This window comes from Apostichopus japonicus, chromosome 19, assembly GCF_037975245.1.
Source record: "Apostichopus japonicus isolate 1M-3 chromosome 19, ASM3797524v1, whole genome shotgun sequence".
Taxonomy (NCBI): domain Eukaryota; kingdom Metazoa; phylum Echinodermata; class Holothuroidea; order Aspidochirotida; family Stichopodidae; genus Apostichopus; species Apostichopus japonicus.
Window position 1 is genome coordinate 28833252 of NC_092579.1, and position 16270 is coordinate 28849521.

General features: G+C 35.9%; 1 protein-coding gene across 1 annotated transcript in view; it reads right to left on the bottom strand.

Annotated features, from left to right (window-relative positions):
* Nucleotides 1-16270, bottom strand: part of LOC139959837 (uncharacterized) — an 82152-nt gene that overhangs the window by 41929 nt on the left and 23953 nt on the right. Inside the window, exons 29-48 of the mRNA XM_071957717.1 lie at nucleotides 14654-14776; nucleotides 14204-14326; nucleotides 13927-14049; nucleotides 13148-13270; nucleotides 12096-12218; nucleotides 10939-11061; nucleotides 9685-9807; nucleotides 8663-8785; nucleotides 7553-7669; nucleotides 7114-7236; nucleotides 6672-6794; nucleotides 6208-6330; nucleotides 5362-5475; nucleotides 4527-4640; nucleotides 3655-3900; nucleotides 2854-2976; nucleotides 2237-2359; nucleotides 1700-1822; nucleotides 971-1093; nucleotides 71-193 (exon numbers count right to left, since the gene is read on the bottom strand). Coding sequence (XP_071813818.1) covers nucleotides 71-193; nucleotides 971-1093; nucleotides 1700-1822; nucleotides 2237-2359; nucleotides 2854-2976; nucleotides 3655-3900; nucleotides 4527-4640; nucleotides 5362-5475; nucleotides 6208-6330; nucleotides 6672-6794; nucleotides 7114-7236; nucleotides 7553-7669; nucleotides 8663-8785; nucleotides 9685-9807; nucleotides 10939-11061; nucleotides 12096-12218; nucleotides 13148-13270; nucleotides 13927-14049; nucleotides 14204-14326; nucleotides 14654-14776 — 2559 coding nt within the window. The remainder of the gene's footprint in view (nucleotides 1-70; nucleotides 194-970; nucleotides 1094-1699; nucleotides 1823-2236; nucleotides 2360-2853; nucleotides 2977-3654; nucleotides 3901-4526; nucleotides 4641-5361; nucleotides 5476-6207; nucleotides 6331-6671; nucleotides 6795-7113; nucleotides 7237-7552; nucleotides 7670-8662; nucleotides 8786-9684; nucleotides 9808-10938; nucleotides 11062-12095; nucleotides 12219-13147; nucleotides 13271-13926; nucleotides 14050-14203; nucleotides 14327-14653; nucleotides 14777-16270) is intronic.

The window sequence follows — 16270 nt, forward strand, 5'->3', positions numbered from 1 at the left end:
AATTAAACAACCAGTTCATGGCAAGGACAGAAGGATAAAATGAACAGTATGTTTTTTAATAATAACTTACCAAGTTCACAAGAGAGCCCGGTGTTACATCCAGTGCAGGCACAGAAGTAACTACTACACAAGCCAACCTCTGTCAAACATAACCCATTCTCTCCGCAAGGACTACTACTGCATGCATCCATATCTGTCATAGAGAATAAGTTAAAACCATCATCTATATCAAACAAGCTTCTACAGTATTTGCCATTCCTGAGGAACTCAGGTATCTGCTATATATAAATTAAAATACAGAAATCCTTCCAGCTAAGTCTTTTTGCATATCACTATGGTACTTTGCTTACATACATACTACATAACGCAGTTATGTTTGCCAACTACTGTCTGTATGCACAGATGTTAGCGTAAGCAGAAACACTACTTTGTAAACACATTATTACATTTATATTTTAATAATTTAAATTTGTAATCTGACTGAAACTAAATGCAATTAATTTGCAAACTCACCAGGCACATAAGTCATAAAAGAGGCAAATCAAAGACATGGATGGAAAATGGTATTTAGGAACAACATCTGTAGATTTGGCCAACGTTTATAGAAGATTGTGAGTTAGTTTTGATGAAGATTTTATACTTTTCATTGCTGAAGTTCTTTAAATAACCCAATTGTTTTGATTTCAGTTTCAGTTGATATATTGAAAATAAAAAAAAAGCAAACGAAACAAGGCAGTAGAAAAGTTTTGGTTCACACCTTTGCCTATGTGATAGAAAACATGACACAAGGACTGACCAATGACAATTTGACTATAGAATGGAGTTATTATATACTAACTAACAAGTAGTGTTATATGAACTGCTTTCCATTATTATTTTGAGTAACACTTTTACGTAGGTTTGATGTTTTGAATTTGTAAAAATTTTTGAGTATTTTCTAGAAAAAAAAGAAGAGATTTGACATAATTACTCATTTCACAATGTGTTCCTGAAAAGCAGCCTTGGCACAGACAGAAATAAATATTGCAATCTAAGGGACTGGTAAGGCATTCTGCTCCGTTCTGACAGGGAAATGAATCGCATGGATTTATAGCTGTAAAAAACAAAGAGAAACAAATAAGAGAAAAGGGTGATTACATACATCATGTGCCTGGCTAATAGTAAGTGAATACAGCATTGTGTAAAACTGCAATCACCAGTTCTTTCAAACTACCTATTGCCCTCTGTCACTACTTTCCCTCCCTGCTCCCCAACCAGCCCACCAATATGCCCTCTTTCAAAAATTGATTGAATGCATTTTGTAATTTTTTTTTACTATTGTAATGCAAGACAAGAACAGTACATAAATATTAACTGATTTTTTTTCAACAAACCTTTTTACTTGTTTCCTATGTTTCCATATATAAGTCACCCAGTTCAATGTGGATTACGAGACTAGTTTATACTCCATATTTATGCTACTTAACAGTCAATACTGACAGCAACACACAATCATATGCTCTCCTTTTTTCACATTTTGCATAATAGGAATCTCTACCCAGGACTACAGATGCCCTACACAATGACTAGTACCAAGTAATTCTGTTGTTGCCATTCACATCTGCAAACAACATCCCCATTTGTCAGGTAGGCAAAGAAAGAAAAGTAAGCCCTTTGACTACAACATAATTACCAAACTATAGACTACTGGAAGACTTACGTGTTTCACAGAGAGGTCCAGTGAAGCAATCAGGACATACACACTGATACTCTGTACAAGCGCCCTCTAGCGGTGTGCACACTGCTCCATTACTACAGGGATTATTATCACAAGGATCTGTTACTGTAAGGGTAAACAAGATGGACAAAATAGTCACACAGTGACAGTGGTGATCAGGTACGGATAAATTGATTGTCATCATGATCTATGCAGAATGCCCAAAAAAATAGTCACATAATGACAGAGCTGGTCAGTTATTACATAAACAACCTTTACCAAGTCATGATCTGCTTAGTTTCTATAAACAGTCTCTGATGAAACCTACAATAGTGAATAAAATGTTACAGGTATGAAATGATATTCCGGAAACGTTTGGGTAGTCATTCATGAGTATTACGACCGAACGATATGAAATATTTCTTCATTTTTTACGATACACTAAATAACTTCAGCAAACTATGGACTGACAAAATTGTCAGGGGACTAACTCAAAAAAACACCCAAGCTAATAGATCAGAGGAAGTGTATGAAACTCACAAGATTGACAGTTAATGCCAGTGTGACATCCGTCACATTCGCAGATGTAATCTCCACAGGTGTTGTTGTCTTGGCGACAGAGTCCTCCGTTCTCACAAGGATCGGACAGACAAGGATCTAGAACTGTGAAGATGATTAAAATATCGTTTTATGTCTTGGTTTTGAAGGAATTAAATTAGGATGCCAAAAATTAAGACATCGTACGAAGAGTGAACTATCATGCGTAAAAAGCACACTCCAACTAGAAAACTACTGGCAATGCCCATATCACACACTTTGGCAATACATTTAACTGTAGAGAACCTTCCCAACCAACTATAAAGTGTTTCATGAAACTAAATGACCCATGTGCTAACATTTCACTACCTTCAGTTAACTCGTTGTAGGGGTGAGGGGGATGGAGGTGGAGAAGGGAAAGGTAAGGAAGGTGTGGGTTGGTGTGGGGGGGGGGGTTAGGCTTCATCTTTTTTAGGAAAGCTCTTATGTAGAGCACTCATTAACATGAAGCTATTCATACCATACCTCTTTGGTTGCTATATTAATTGAATGAATTATTAGATTATGATATAAATTTAATGAATTAAATATATAATTGTATAAAATGAATGGGTTCTCACCATCTTCACAAGTAGAACCTCTATAGCATCCCTGACAGATACAGATGAAACTGGTGCAGGATCCACCAAAGTTAAGACAGATGCCATCGTTGCTGCATGGATTAGGATCGCACGGATCAACAGCTGAGGAAGGTTAATATGACGTCATGTCAATTTAAGCAATAGGTAGAGAGGAGAGGCTCCCTGACAATGATTGACAGAGTGGACTCGAATATGAAATATAATTACAGAGGACATCATTGTAGCATGGATTATGATCACAGGCTGAGAAAGATCACTCATAATTAGCAATAATTGGAGAGAAAAAAGCTGATTAACTGAGAACAGTATCCATGTGAAATATTAAAAATAAAAGCAATCATAACAATAATAATCTACAACTAAACAAGATAACATATCTTTATATGATTAAATAATTATATTAAATTATAGCAATTATAGCAAATTAAAGCCAAAAATCATCATAATCAGCAAATATTAAATATTAAAAATAACAATCATTAGTTCACACCTTTTTACAAAGCAAACTGCTTCCCCTACCTACCCCCACCCCACATACTGCAATCTTTCTCTCCAAACCCCTCTCAGTGAGGTTCTTGGTTATATTTCCAATTAATTACACCTACCTACCCCCCTCCTCTCCCCACATACTGCCACCCTTCTCTCCAAACCCCTCTCAATGACGTTGTTGGTCATTTTTCCAATTAATTACCCCTACCTACTCCGTCACCACACATACTACCAGCCTTCTCTCCAAACCCCTCTCAATGAGGTTTTTGGTCATATTTTACCATTAATTACCTAATTCACAAAGATCACCAGTGAAGCATTCCTCACAGCTACAAGTGAATTCCGAGCAGTCGTTTTCCGATGATGAGATGCAAGTCGCTCCGTGCCTGCATGGATTATCCAGGCAAGGGTCGAGATCCGTCTGGCATTGGCTGCCTCTGACGCAGTTTGGGCATTCACAGGTATAGGAGAGGCAGTTACTGGAGATGGTACACGTGGCACCATGCTGACAAGGGTTGCTCTCACAAGGGTCTAGATCTGAGAGGGAAAGAAAATCAGGGGAAGGGGTGTGTCAGAACTTTTGATTCGAGTATGTTTAAGCCCTAGGTTTTCAACCTTCAGCCCATCCTCGGAATACTAGAGACGATGAAGGAATATTCACCGTTCCCCCAGACATATTGAGAATCACCACTGACCTCTTTCCCACCACAGTGTGAGATTAGGTTTGGAAAATGAGTTTTATTTGCCTCGGGTGACACTTTATTCTGATTGTCTTGAAACCTAAATATCAGCAAAATATTAACAAGTCTCTTCTGCTTTTATGGACAGTTTCACACCCTCCATATCTGTTCTATGCCTGATCATTGAAAGGATCTGAGTTATCTACAGTGGATTACATCTTTGTGTGTAAATGTTTAGACATCTGTAATTTAATTATATGAACGCTAAGACTTAATTCGTAATAATGGTTTCTATATGTTGGTGTAATAATAAAAATTTCCCCACAAAACTATGATATGTTTAACAACAAGTTTGAAGAAAATTCTCTCACTGACAGACAGACATGAAACAGAAGATTAAAAAGGGTCTGAACATTAATTATAATACCAAGCCACAAAAACTAAAACGATATAAAAGATGAAATGAAAGTAAGCTTCGCTTACCAACTTCACAATTATCACCAGTGAAGCAGACCGGGCAGCTACAGCTGTGATGAGAACATAGGTTGGTACAGAAGCCTCCATTCATGCAGGGTGTGTTGGCACAGGCATCCACAGCTGAGAGCAAAATGGAAGCGGATGCAAGGAAGATGCAAGAAGAAAAAGGACCAGAGATAAGAGACTTTAAATATCTCCATCTTCATCACAAAGCATCATCAAGTTACAATTCATTCGGTTTATCCATTTGTAGTTATCACCACGTTCTCAAATATAACATGAAACAAATGGATGGACATTAACTCAGATACAAGTCAAATCAGCTTTCAAGGAGGTTTCTTTTTTCTTTTCATTCTGTTTCTTTTGAAGGTTTTTTTCCTTCAAAAAGTAGGGCACATGCCTAGCCCCCTCCCCTCATTTTTGTTATATTTCTTATAGGGGTGTAACTTATCTCGTGTAGAATCAACCTGCTCAACACATTTACATGTTGAGATGAAACAAAATGATAAAGACATAACAATGTTAAATCTATTTTGAAGTATCTGACCTTTGGGATTAAGTGGATAATCAGCTCCGTCTAATTTATCTTATCAACGTGTTAGGCTAACAAATTCTCCAACCTTGATATAACACTTTCATCACATGCTGGATTACATGTTTAAAATGCCTGATGCAAAGTTTTACAGCTTTACAGAGAGCAATCTGTTATGGAAAAGCCATTTTCCACTGATTTGCTTGTTGTGCAAGAAAAGAGATGGGGTGTGTGTGGGAGGGGAGGGGTGGGTCTGTCATTTACGGTGATTTGCCTCCTCAATCATACACAATAAGCTGCCAAACTTACCAATCTCACAGTTTTCTCCAGTCCAGCAGGAAGGGCAAGAACATGTGTAGGTAGGGCAGGAACTGGTGCAGACACCAGCATTAAGACAAGGAGAATTGACACACATGTCAACCTCTGTACAAAATAGAAAAGAAACAATGAAAGTTACATTGACCAGAAAAAATACTTCAAATGTTTCAATGTTTGTCTTCTTCAATATTCTTAACAAGGAACACAATTTTAAGCAGTTACAAGTTTGATGTTCATAAATCTTTTATTTTACATAGAGTCCAACTTGAAGGCATATATGGTAAAAAGTTTAATGGACAATATTCCAGTTTTCCAGCCAGAGTATTGTTTCAAACAACAATATGAGCAAAAATCACTTGTTCATAACATTTCTCTCTCTCAGCATACAAGTTGTCCTTGACAGTGGGCTGACACACCCTTGAAGAACCCTGCATAATGCCAGTTACCTGTAACAATCGTGGTCAAACACTATTGTTTGCAATTTACAGAGCTGCCTTACCCTTTAAGGCCCACAAAAGGAATCTCAAAATTGTATGTTTACATGGAAGTTAAAAATTAATAGCCTTTAGAGTTTAGCAACACATAAAACTACATAATTGATGTTAAATAGGATCCTAGTACATAAACTGAAATCAAGTTGAGCCCATTTTGTGTTTGCAGAATTAATTTAAACAAAATATTCAAACTAGTTCCTTTCAAATTGCCACATGGTGTACCATGAGCTACAAGCCATTGGACTTGGACCATCAACATAGCTGTGATGTAAAACAATTGTCCAGCTTTTAATAACATACTATTATCTGCAGTTTCCAACTGAAATTATGAAAAATCCTTTACCTTTTTCACAAAATGTTCCTGTATGGCATTCATCACACTGACAAGTGATACCACTGCAGTCTACTTCCATCTGACAAGTTCCACCATTCTTACAGGGGTCTAAGCTGCCACATAAATCAACACCTTGAGAAAGACAAAGGGAACATTTAGCATGAACAATGATGATGTCATCAATCAATTAACATAAGAGATAACCACAGTAACCAGGGGAAAAAAAGAAGTTTGATATACTCTCTTACAAAGAATTGGTCATAGGAAATAATTTAAATCTTGAATTTAATACAGTTTTAGTCAAAGGTGCATAAAAATTCTTAGAAAAGAAATTCACTTTTTACATCAAAGATCTATAATAATGATTACCTATAATATTTGTCACTTCTGCGTTTGTTATCTTAGCTTACCAAATTTGTTTCTACTTTGTAACTTATTGAATATTCATAACTTGAGAGAATAATAATACTTACTTGTCAGACAATCTGATCCAGCAAAGCATGATGGGCACTGACATGTGAACTGGGTGCAGTCCCCGGGGAGGGGCAAGCACTGTGTCCCTGGATCGCAAGGACTGGAGGCACATGGATCGATGACTAGAATAAACCACAAAGGAGCCATTGATTGAGGAAGGATATCAATAAAATCATGACATATGAGTCACCAGTACAACACTACCCCCACCCAACCAACACATCAACTCCCCCACCCCCACCCCCACCCCCACCCCCACCCCACCACAAAATGCATTAGAATGTCTTGCTTGAAGTATGCTTCACCATGCACTTATTACCATCCTCATTTTGTCATTATTTTCCATGTTTAGTCTTCTATTCTGATATGCAAACCTTAAGTATTGTTTCAAAGAGAATGTCCATACTGATTACAGGAATGTTATTATGTTACGCTACTCACCATCTTCGCATGTCGTCCCAACGAAACATCCCGAACACTGACAGGTGTAATTTGTACAAGATCCATTTTCTGTAATGCATATACCACCATTAAGACAGGGATTGATTGCACACTGGTTCCTCTCTGAAAGAAGAAAACATCAGAAAAAAATTCAAAATTCATTAAATCTTTGTTCTACCTGAACGAAACACATCGTTAAATTAACATATGTAAAGAATTGGCAAAAGAGCATGTTATTTTGAGCATAATACACAATTGTACACAAAAATATTTATTTATTAGAAAGGAAATCCTTTCGCAATCCATAATTAAAAATTAATTTGTAAGTTACATCTTCTTCTGAGAATTAATGGACCGAAGAAAAAAAGTGCAACTGAGTCAAAATGAGCTCATTCCTGTCGTGGTTTGATTTGAAAAAGAAAATTATCTGAATACTGACCTTGTTGACAGTTTCTTCCTCCATAGCAGTCTGGGCAAAGACACTGGAAGTCATTGCAGCCTAAGCTAACACATGTACCTCCATTAGTACAGGGATTGTTGATGCAAGCATCATAGTCTGACAATACAGAACAAAATATGAATGATACCATTTCAGTTAATCAACGAAAAACATAAAATACTTAGCAGAGTGAAGATTTTTTTTCTGGGGTCATATGAAGTTCTTAACAACCTTGAAACTGTTTTGATTAGTACTCTAAAAGTACTCTGGTACTCAAGTAAGCTGCTGTACTCATAACTGGGTGCTAAATTATTCTTGATCTTAATTTGTTACTCAGATGTACTACTCATACTTGAATTCACATGAAAATACTAAGTACTCATTCCGGGTTAATGCTTTGAAAAAGACCTATTGGAAGGGAACTTTCTGACATAGTTTGAAAATATAGCCCTTAAATATGCTAGAAAGTCAAGTTATGGTCAATGACACTCAGACGTTAACTGCCATCGTCCACACATTTACCCTCACTGCAAAGACATTCTCTATTTAAAACCTAATATGTCATGTTAGAACCTCCACTTAGGAAGTATCAAGGCTCTTGTGGAATTTTTCACAATTTTTGATAGAAAATCTGAAGTGACTCTGAATGATACACTCTCGAAGCTACATCTTAAAGGGTGTGAAGACTTGCGCAAAAAGAAACGTCTAATGCGGGTAATCTGACCTAGTTTCGAATGAGGTGTAACAGAAGTGTTAGACACCACCATCGATCCCAGAAAATACACACACAGCTTGCTACCGTTGGTAATTAGAAACTAGTGTACAGTCAGTACATACAGCTGCGGTCAATACCCACAGCACAGTGTACAAACGATACAGCGATGGACATCTCAGGTCCAGCTAAATATAACAAGGTATCACATTTCATTACTATCTGCATTTTGTAGCGACAAGAGATAAACTTCACTTGCAAGCAACGGAAAGTTAACTTTTTAAAGATGGTGGCACGCTGTTTGGGGCCAGTCTTCAATGCCTTTAAACTTGAACAACACTTTCAAGATGTTTCCTGAGAGTGTCTTACGCTATAGAAGCAATGTAATAACTACTTACATATTTCACACCTGGTACCCACAAAGCATCCTGGACAGTCACATGTATAGAGAGAGCAGATACCGTCAAAAGACACACAGGAGCCATTATTCTGGCAGTCGTGATTGGCGCACGGATCTATTTCTGTGAACGGAATGGGAAATTAGACTTGACTATTACAGAATACTAACATGGAAACGCAGAATATCAAAAATTCAGGAGGAACTGTAGCATTAAAGTTAATGGCAGTTTGTTTATGAGCTAAAATTCTGTGTTACACTTTGAATTTTGTCACAAATCTGCTGGTACAATTCTGGACCATGAAAAGAATATTGAGGTACCTGAAAGTAATATGTTTCTTTAGGTTCACATAAATCTCACATGAAAAGAAATTTGCTATTTTGGAAAACTAAAAAAAAATAATAATATTATACACTAAAATTTTTAAGTCATAAAGCTTTTATGCCCTGGTACTAAACATCTCATTAATCTCTAATATGGATTTGCATTTTGGATAAAACTAAAAAAATTACAATATTATATAATTATTATATAAATCTCACATGAAAAGAAATTTGCAATTTGGGAAAACTTAATAAATAATAGTATTATACACTAACATTTTTATGTCACAAAGCTTTTGTGACCTGTTACTAAACATCTTATAAATCTCTCATTTGGAGTAGACAAAATGATTGTAACCAATAACATCTCTAACATTCTTAGGAGGGAGGGCCAGTCTATTATGTAATGAACATCCCTGGTTTCCTCAGGGTGATGCAGAGTTACCCCCTTCTACCCTTACCCTCTCCACGCATCTCATTATCACTACCATACAGGGAAGTGTTTTTTCACGTTTCTAATCCAAAGCAGACACAAATTTGAAATCACTCGGGTGATTTTGCACAAAGCTGAAGATTAATTTATCACAGCCTCATTAAGGCAAAGAGTACAAAGGATGAGAGGTGATTGCATACAGAAAGAGTTAATGCAAGAAAAAAAATTAAAATAAATACAAAAATACAAATGAACAAAGGGCTAACCTTCCTGGCAGAATTCTCCACTAAAACATCCAGAGCACTGACAGGTATATTGAGAACAAGTACCAGCAACCTCTTGACAAATCCCTCCATTTTGACAGGAATGACCGTCACATGCCCGGATGGCTAGAAAAGAAGAAGAAAAAATATATATATATAATGAATTTAACTTGTGTATACATACAGAAACAATTAAAATGATTGTTTTATTTGGAGTAATTAATTATTTGTTTATGGAAGATGTAAATGGAAAAGATTGAAAAAAACATTGATAAAAGAAGTGATATGAAATTAACATCAAAACTGAAATACTCAAATATCGTGAAAGAGAGGACCCACATTTGATTTCTTTTAAATGGATTCATACGCTGATTTCAAACCCACAACTTCCACTAATTTATTCATACTACTAGATGTTTTGGGAAAAATGTTAACAAAAATATGTCATCGATGTTATTTTCAATGAAACGGGACTGATTCTGAAAAAACAAATGTTTTACGATAAGAACAACGTCAGAGTGTTACATGTGATATTTCATATGAATATTTCATATGTGTATTTCATATGAATAATCTATTTTATGAGTTGGCCACCCTCCAAACAGTAGTACTGCTTGATTGCTCAACATAACCTTTTGTAGTCTCAGAGGACTAAAACCTTTCTCAAGCCATAAATGACTGTGTATTTTGATTATTATTTGCCACTTCATTATCAGTTGTGTTTGGGAGAAAATTCACTCCAAAGAACAAAAGATTGCATTTCCTGTAAGCAGATATCCTGTACAATCAAAGACATTACGTACCAATATTTGTGAGCAAAGACGATAATTGGCTCACTTTCTTGATGCTGTTATGAATATGCCTAACATTCTTGGATTGCATCAGTCTTAGATTGGATAAGTGGTTAATATTGTCAAAAATTCTACCTTGGGGTTTTGTCCACAACACAACCCTTTATCTTACTAACTCCTATTCCAAGCATCGTGGCAAACCACAACCGCAGTTCGGTGATGGGTAGGAATGGGAGGAAGACCATTGGTGTAAGTAAATAACAATCAGTATGCAAAGAATTGCGTATCAACATTAGTTCTAGGATTAACCTAGGATATCCTAATCTTTAGGATAATCTTGTTCTAATCTAGTCCAGGATTAGTCTACTTAGGGTGAATTCTATACAGGATTATCCTGTTAATCTATCCTGGGATTATCCTATCCATGATTCATAGTGTAACCTTTCATATCAGGATTAATACTTACTGTTCTCACAGGACTCTCCAGTGTGACATTCATCACACTGACACTGAAACTCTGTGCAAGAACCATTGAGAGGAGAACAGGAACCTCCGTGGAGACACGGCTCACTACTGCAGGGATCCAGAACTGTTAAATGTGGAAGAATGGATTTATAAAGAGGTCAAATGTCACAAACTTAAAATCTACAAAAACACAACCACAATGACATTAGGTCTAACCAGAAGACTTCTATAAAAGTTTATAATAAACATGCTCCCTCCTATGATACAATATTTCTTTTTCCATGGTCAAACAAATCTTAGCAACATATTTGCTCAATTAATTTTATTTTACCGATATATATATTTATTGCACGAAACAGAATTCAATAAGAATACTTGTAAATAGCAGCAATAAGTGAAAACTGTCCTTACCAAATATAGTCCTTGAATTATTTCCAATCTCAAAATATTTCTCTACACACACACATACATGCACACAGAATCTTCAACAATGGATACCCTTCTTGGCAACCTTTGTCGTAGTGTCCTTTTCGTAAGTAGAGAGCAATGATGACTGATTTTTAGATTGCAATGATAACAGCAATGCTAGTGTGTACTTTGAATTTGTATGTTTGGCATAAATATCTTACTTGTACTGAATCCTTGTTACTCCCAATTAATCTTCAACTATGAACTTATTCTGGGAGTAACACCCAAATCAACGTTTAAGGTAATATGGGTAAATACTAAACTTATATATCTTACAAAATATTTGCAAGCAGATCATTCAAACATACTGAAGATTATCAGAACATAAGGATGAGACATAAAAGAAAAAAAGAATAAACAGTCTAGCTAGATGACAATAATAATAATAATAATAACGGACATTTATAATGCGCCGGTATCCGTCAAAAAAAGACGCTCATGCGCAGTGACACAAACAGTGCAACCGCCACAAAAAAAAAGTAAACATAGTACAAGACAAAAATGCAAGCAAAAATGGGCAACATTGAACAATTAATTAAACAGTTTGCATCAGATGAGTCTTGAGAGAGCACTTAAAAGAAGCAAGAGGTGGACTGTGTTTTACATGTTCTGGAAGGCTGTTCCACAGAGAAGGGGCAGCAGCAGCAAAAGCTCTTTTGCCCCATGATCAAGTAAGGCCAACCTACTCACATTGTTCACAAACTTTGCCTGTGTAACAGCCTGGACACGAACAATTGTAGAGGGAGCAGGATCCAGCAAGAGGGATGCATATACCGTCATTCAGACACAGGTTAGTCCCACACTGATCAATTACTGAAAACAAAAAACAAGGAGAGGATAGGAAAAGGATAAACATCCATGATGGAATATATTAATTAAAATTATTAAAATGGTTTCAGTTTGAAAGTTGACAAAATGTCTGGATCTTTCTACTCACTTGTTTGAAAGTGGAAAAATATAGTTGAGAGGAAATATAGCAAATATATTTGAAGAAATATCAAATATAGAGGAAACATAGTTGAGAGGAAAAAGTAGAAAAAAAGTAAAAAGAACTTTAAATAGTAAGTTTGCTGGAAAAAAACGGGTCACTGTACCAATTTCACCTTCTTCATGAAGGTAGTTTTCTTGTAGTGTTAAATGTTAATTGAAAAGTACTTAAAACCCAGCCGGGCAAGACACAAAAACATGGACAATACCTCATTATTATTATTATATTACCATCATAATAGAAACTGAATATTGAATGGTAAAATCAATGAGGTCTTTACAACATAGGAAAGCATGTCACAGGCCCTGTTTAAAGGTTTCTTGTGATTGCGGACACAATCATTAACATGATATTTCCATGAAAATAGAAACTGAATAATGACTGGTAAAGTCAATGAGGTCTTTAGAAAATAGGAAAGCATGTCACAGGCCCTGTTTAAAGGTTTCTTGTAATTGCGGACACAATCATTAACATTATATTTCCATGATAATAGAAACTGACTGGGTAAACCCAATGAGGTCTTTACAACATAGGAAAGCATGTCACAGGCCCTGTTTAAAGGTTTCTTGTGATTGCTGAAACAATCATTACCATTCTGTCCTATGTGTTGAAATTTCTTTTAATAGAGTTTAGTTTTACTGATCTCTCATTTTAATTTCTTTTCCAAAATAAGCAATTCACTGCTAGCTCATCGGTAACAAGGAGAAAAGCAATAAATACAGAATGAGAAGTATGGAAGTGCCCTGTAAAATACCTGTTTCACAGTTTTGTCCAGTGAAGCATGGGGGACATCTGCATTTATAATCTACGCATTGATTTCCCAGAGCTTCGCAAGTCCCTCCGTTCATGCAGGGTGTGGATGAGCACTGATCTGTCCCTGGGGGTTACAAAATGATGAAGAAAGATCAAAATTTACTTTCCAAATCAGAAATTGAAAATTAGGAGGATATCACTCCGATAATAATTATGATAATTATGAGCTAATATCTGCTAAGTGACAGATAACATGATGCCTTTTCTCATGTCTGAATTAAAGTACAAGAACATCAACCTGGCTGGAAATAACATGATCTTATATTAGATAAGATAAGCTGAGCCAATGGAATGACGATGACATCATCACCAGCCAATAACGATGCTCTCTCTCTTTGTATATTTGATCCTCAAAAACAGTTCAGCCCCTAGCAACAACAGCTGAATATTATCCACGGGGAGTCTACCACATGGAAAATGACTTTGTTACGAGAGTTGTTCCTCTTTGACGTCATCAAGATGGAATTTCAGGCATATTGCGTAATCAATGGCGGCTTAATATGTATTGTGGTGAGGCCTTAGGAGCTGATTTTCAAAGCGAGCATTTTCAGTCATACAGGGAGCGGTTAACTTAAAAATCGAATATTAGAGAGTTTTGAGGTTACTGAATAATATAAAACTGGACAGAAATAGGGATCAAGAGTGAACAATATCAGGAAAAAGGGTAATAGACCGTTGGATCAGAAAACAGCTCAGAAATCTTATCTTATACAAACTTACTTTCAGAACAATTGGGACCAGAGAAGCAGGGTTGGCAGAGGCAGGAAAATGTTGAACAAGACTGATCATCAGGAATGCAGAAACCATTGTTCTCACATGGGTTGGGTTCACACTGGTTGAGTGCTAAAACATTCAAGAAAACAATAACAAACACAATTACATTCAGCTTCAAAAAGCTATAACTTAAATTAAATAGTTATGAATCCAGTAAGCTCTATGGAAATCAATGAAGGCATTTACGGATAAAAAAAACTGGTAAAACTAAATTTTGACTTACATATTTCACAACTGTCACCAGCGAAACATCCTTGGCAGGAACAAGTGTAATTACTACAAGACCCTGCAACCTGTTGGCAATCACCTCCGGATTGGCAAGGGAAACTGGTACAAGCATTTTCATCTGGATAGACAAAAACCGGAATGACACATTTAAAAGTTATACTGACTTATACTGAGCAAGAATTGTTCATGCTAAATAAAACTAATGAAATGTTGGGAGACAACTCGCAATTTAGGGCAAAGTGGAAGTGTTCATATGAAATATTGAACAAAAATAATAAAGAGCTACCATACTAAGCCATTCTTTTTGCAGGGAAGGAAAAAAACTTTGTAGATGAATTACCAGTGAAAATATCTGTTACATGAATTTAAATAATAATGGTAGGAAGAGCAATTTATTGTATGAAAAATACAGTGATTTTGCTAGAGAGATAAAAAATAATCTTACTGATTTGACAGAATCGTCCAGAGTAGCAATCGGAACAAAGACAGATGTAATCAGCACAAGAATCTGCATCAGGAACACAAATAGCGTCATTTTGGCACTGGTGATTGCTACAAGGATCAAGCTCTGTGATAAACAAACACAGAAAATAATAAACATAATAGCAAGTAGTTATCACTACTTGATAGATGGTACTAAATATCTTACTTGCGATATTAATAACATTATGTGATATCATACATGTTAGTGTTATATACAGTACTCAATATTATATTACTTGGTAAAATAATAAGATATAAGATATAAGAATCTTTATTGGCCATAAAAGGAATTGGAGTTCACTCCATCTCAGTATAACATACATAAAACAGTCAAAAATACATCAAAACATAAGATTTACAATATATACATTTCTTAAGACAATAAAAATCCATGTAATGGCATATAAATAAAATAAATTAAAAAAAAAAAAAAAACCTATTTCCTACAAAACTCGTTGGCAAGACTAAGAATGGCCCTTGGCAAGAACGAACTTCTGTATCTTTCTGTCAGGCATCTGATGACAATTGGCCTGCCAGTTCGACTGCTATACTCAACCTGATTTCCTAGAGGATGTTCCGACGACGTAAATTGACATAATATTTCTTTTAGTTACCCTGACAAGCAGCTCATCTACTGATCTGAGATCATCAGACCGGCAAACTCGCCTCGCTTTTCTAACAAGTGTATTCATCTTAGCCATGTCTCTAGCAGTCGTATTGCCACCCCATGCAGCCAAGCAGAATGTAATAATGGTCTCGATGGCCGCATTGTAGAACAAAGAAATGAGAGTGGCGTCTAGTCTGAATAAATTGAGCTTCCGTAGAAAGAACATACGTTGATTAGTTTTGGCCAGAACAGTATTTACATGTTCACCCCACTCCAATTTATCAGTAATGGAAACTCCCAGATACTTATAAGAATGGACTTGTTCTACTGGCTCGTTCCTAATTTCAATTCTCTCTAGTTGGTGCCCCCTACGCCGGAAATCAACAACAAGCTCCTTTGTTTTAGACACATTCAGTTGTAATCTGTTTTCGTCACACCAATTCGTAAAGGTGGATATTTCATGCCTATACCCGGTTTCGTCACCATTCTTCTCAATAAGACCTAAAATGCATGTGTCGTCAGCAAAATTAACAATATGCGTGTTGGGTTGTGTGCTGCGACAGTCAGAAGTATAGAGGGTGAAAAGAACGGGTGATAAAACACAACCTTTTGGAGCACCAGTATTCATCACAATATCGCTAGAAACTCTGCCATTCACAAATACTCTCTGTGTCCTATTTGTCAGGAAGTCCAACACCCACTTTGTCAGATTATAGTTGATTCCATAACCACACAAGATAACATTACTTGATATATTACTTGTTATATTACATACATTTTTCAAATATATTAATTGGTATATTAACATTTACTTGATATAATAATTGTTAGTATTACATACATTTCTCGATACTACATTACTTGAAATAATAAAATTTCCTTGATATATTACATACATTTTTCAAATACATTAATTGGTATATTAAACATTAACTTGATATAATACTCAGGGATGAGACTGAGCCGGGGAAA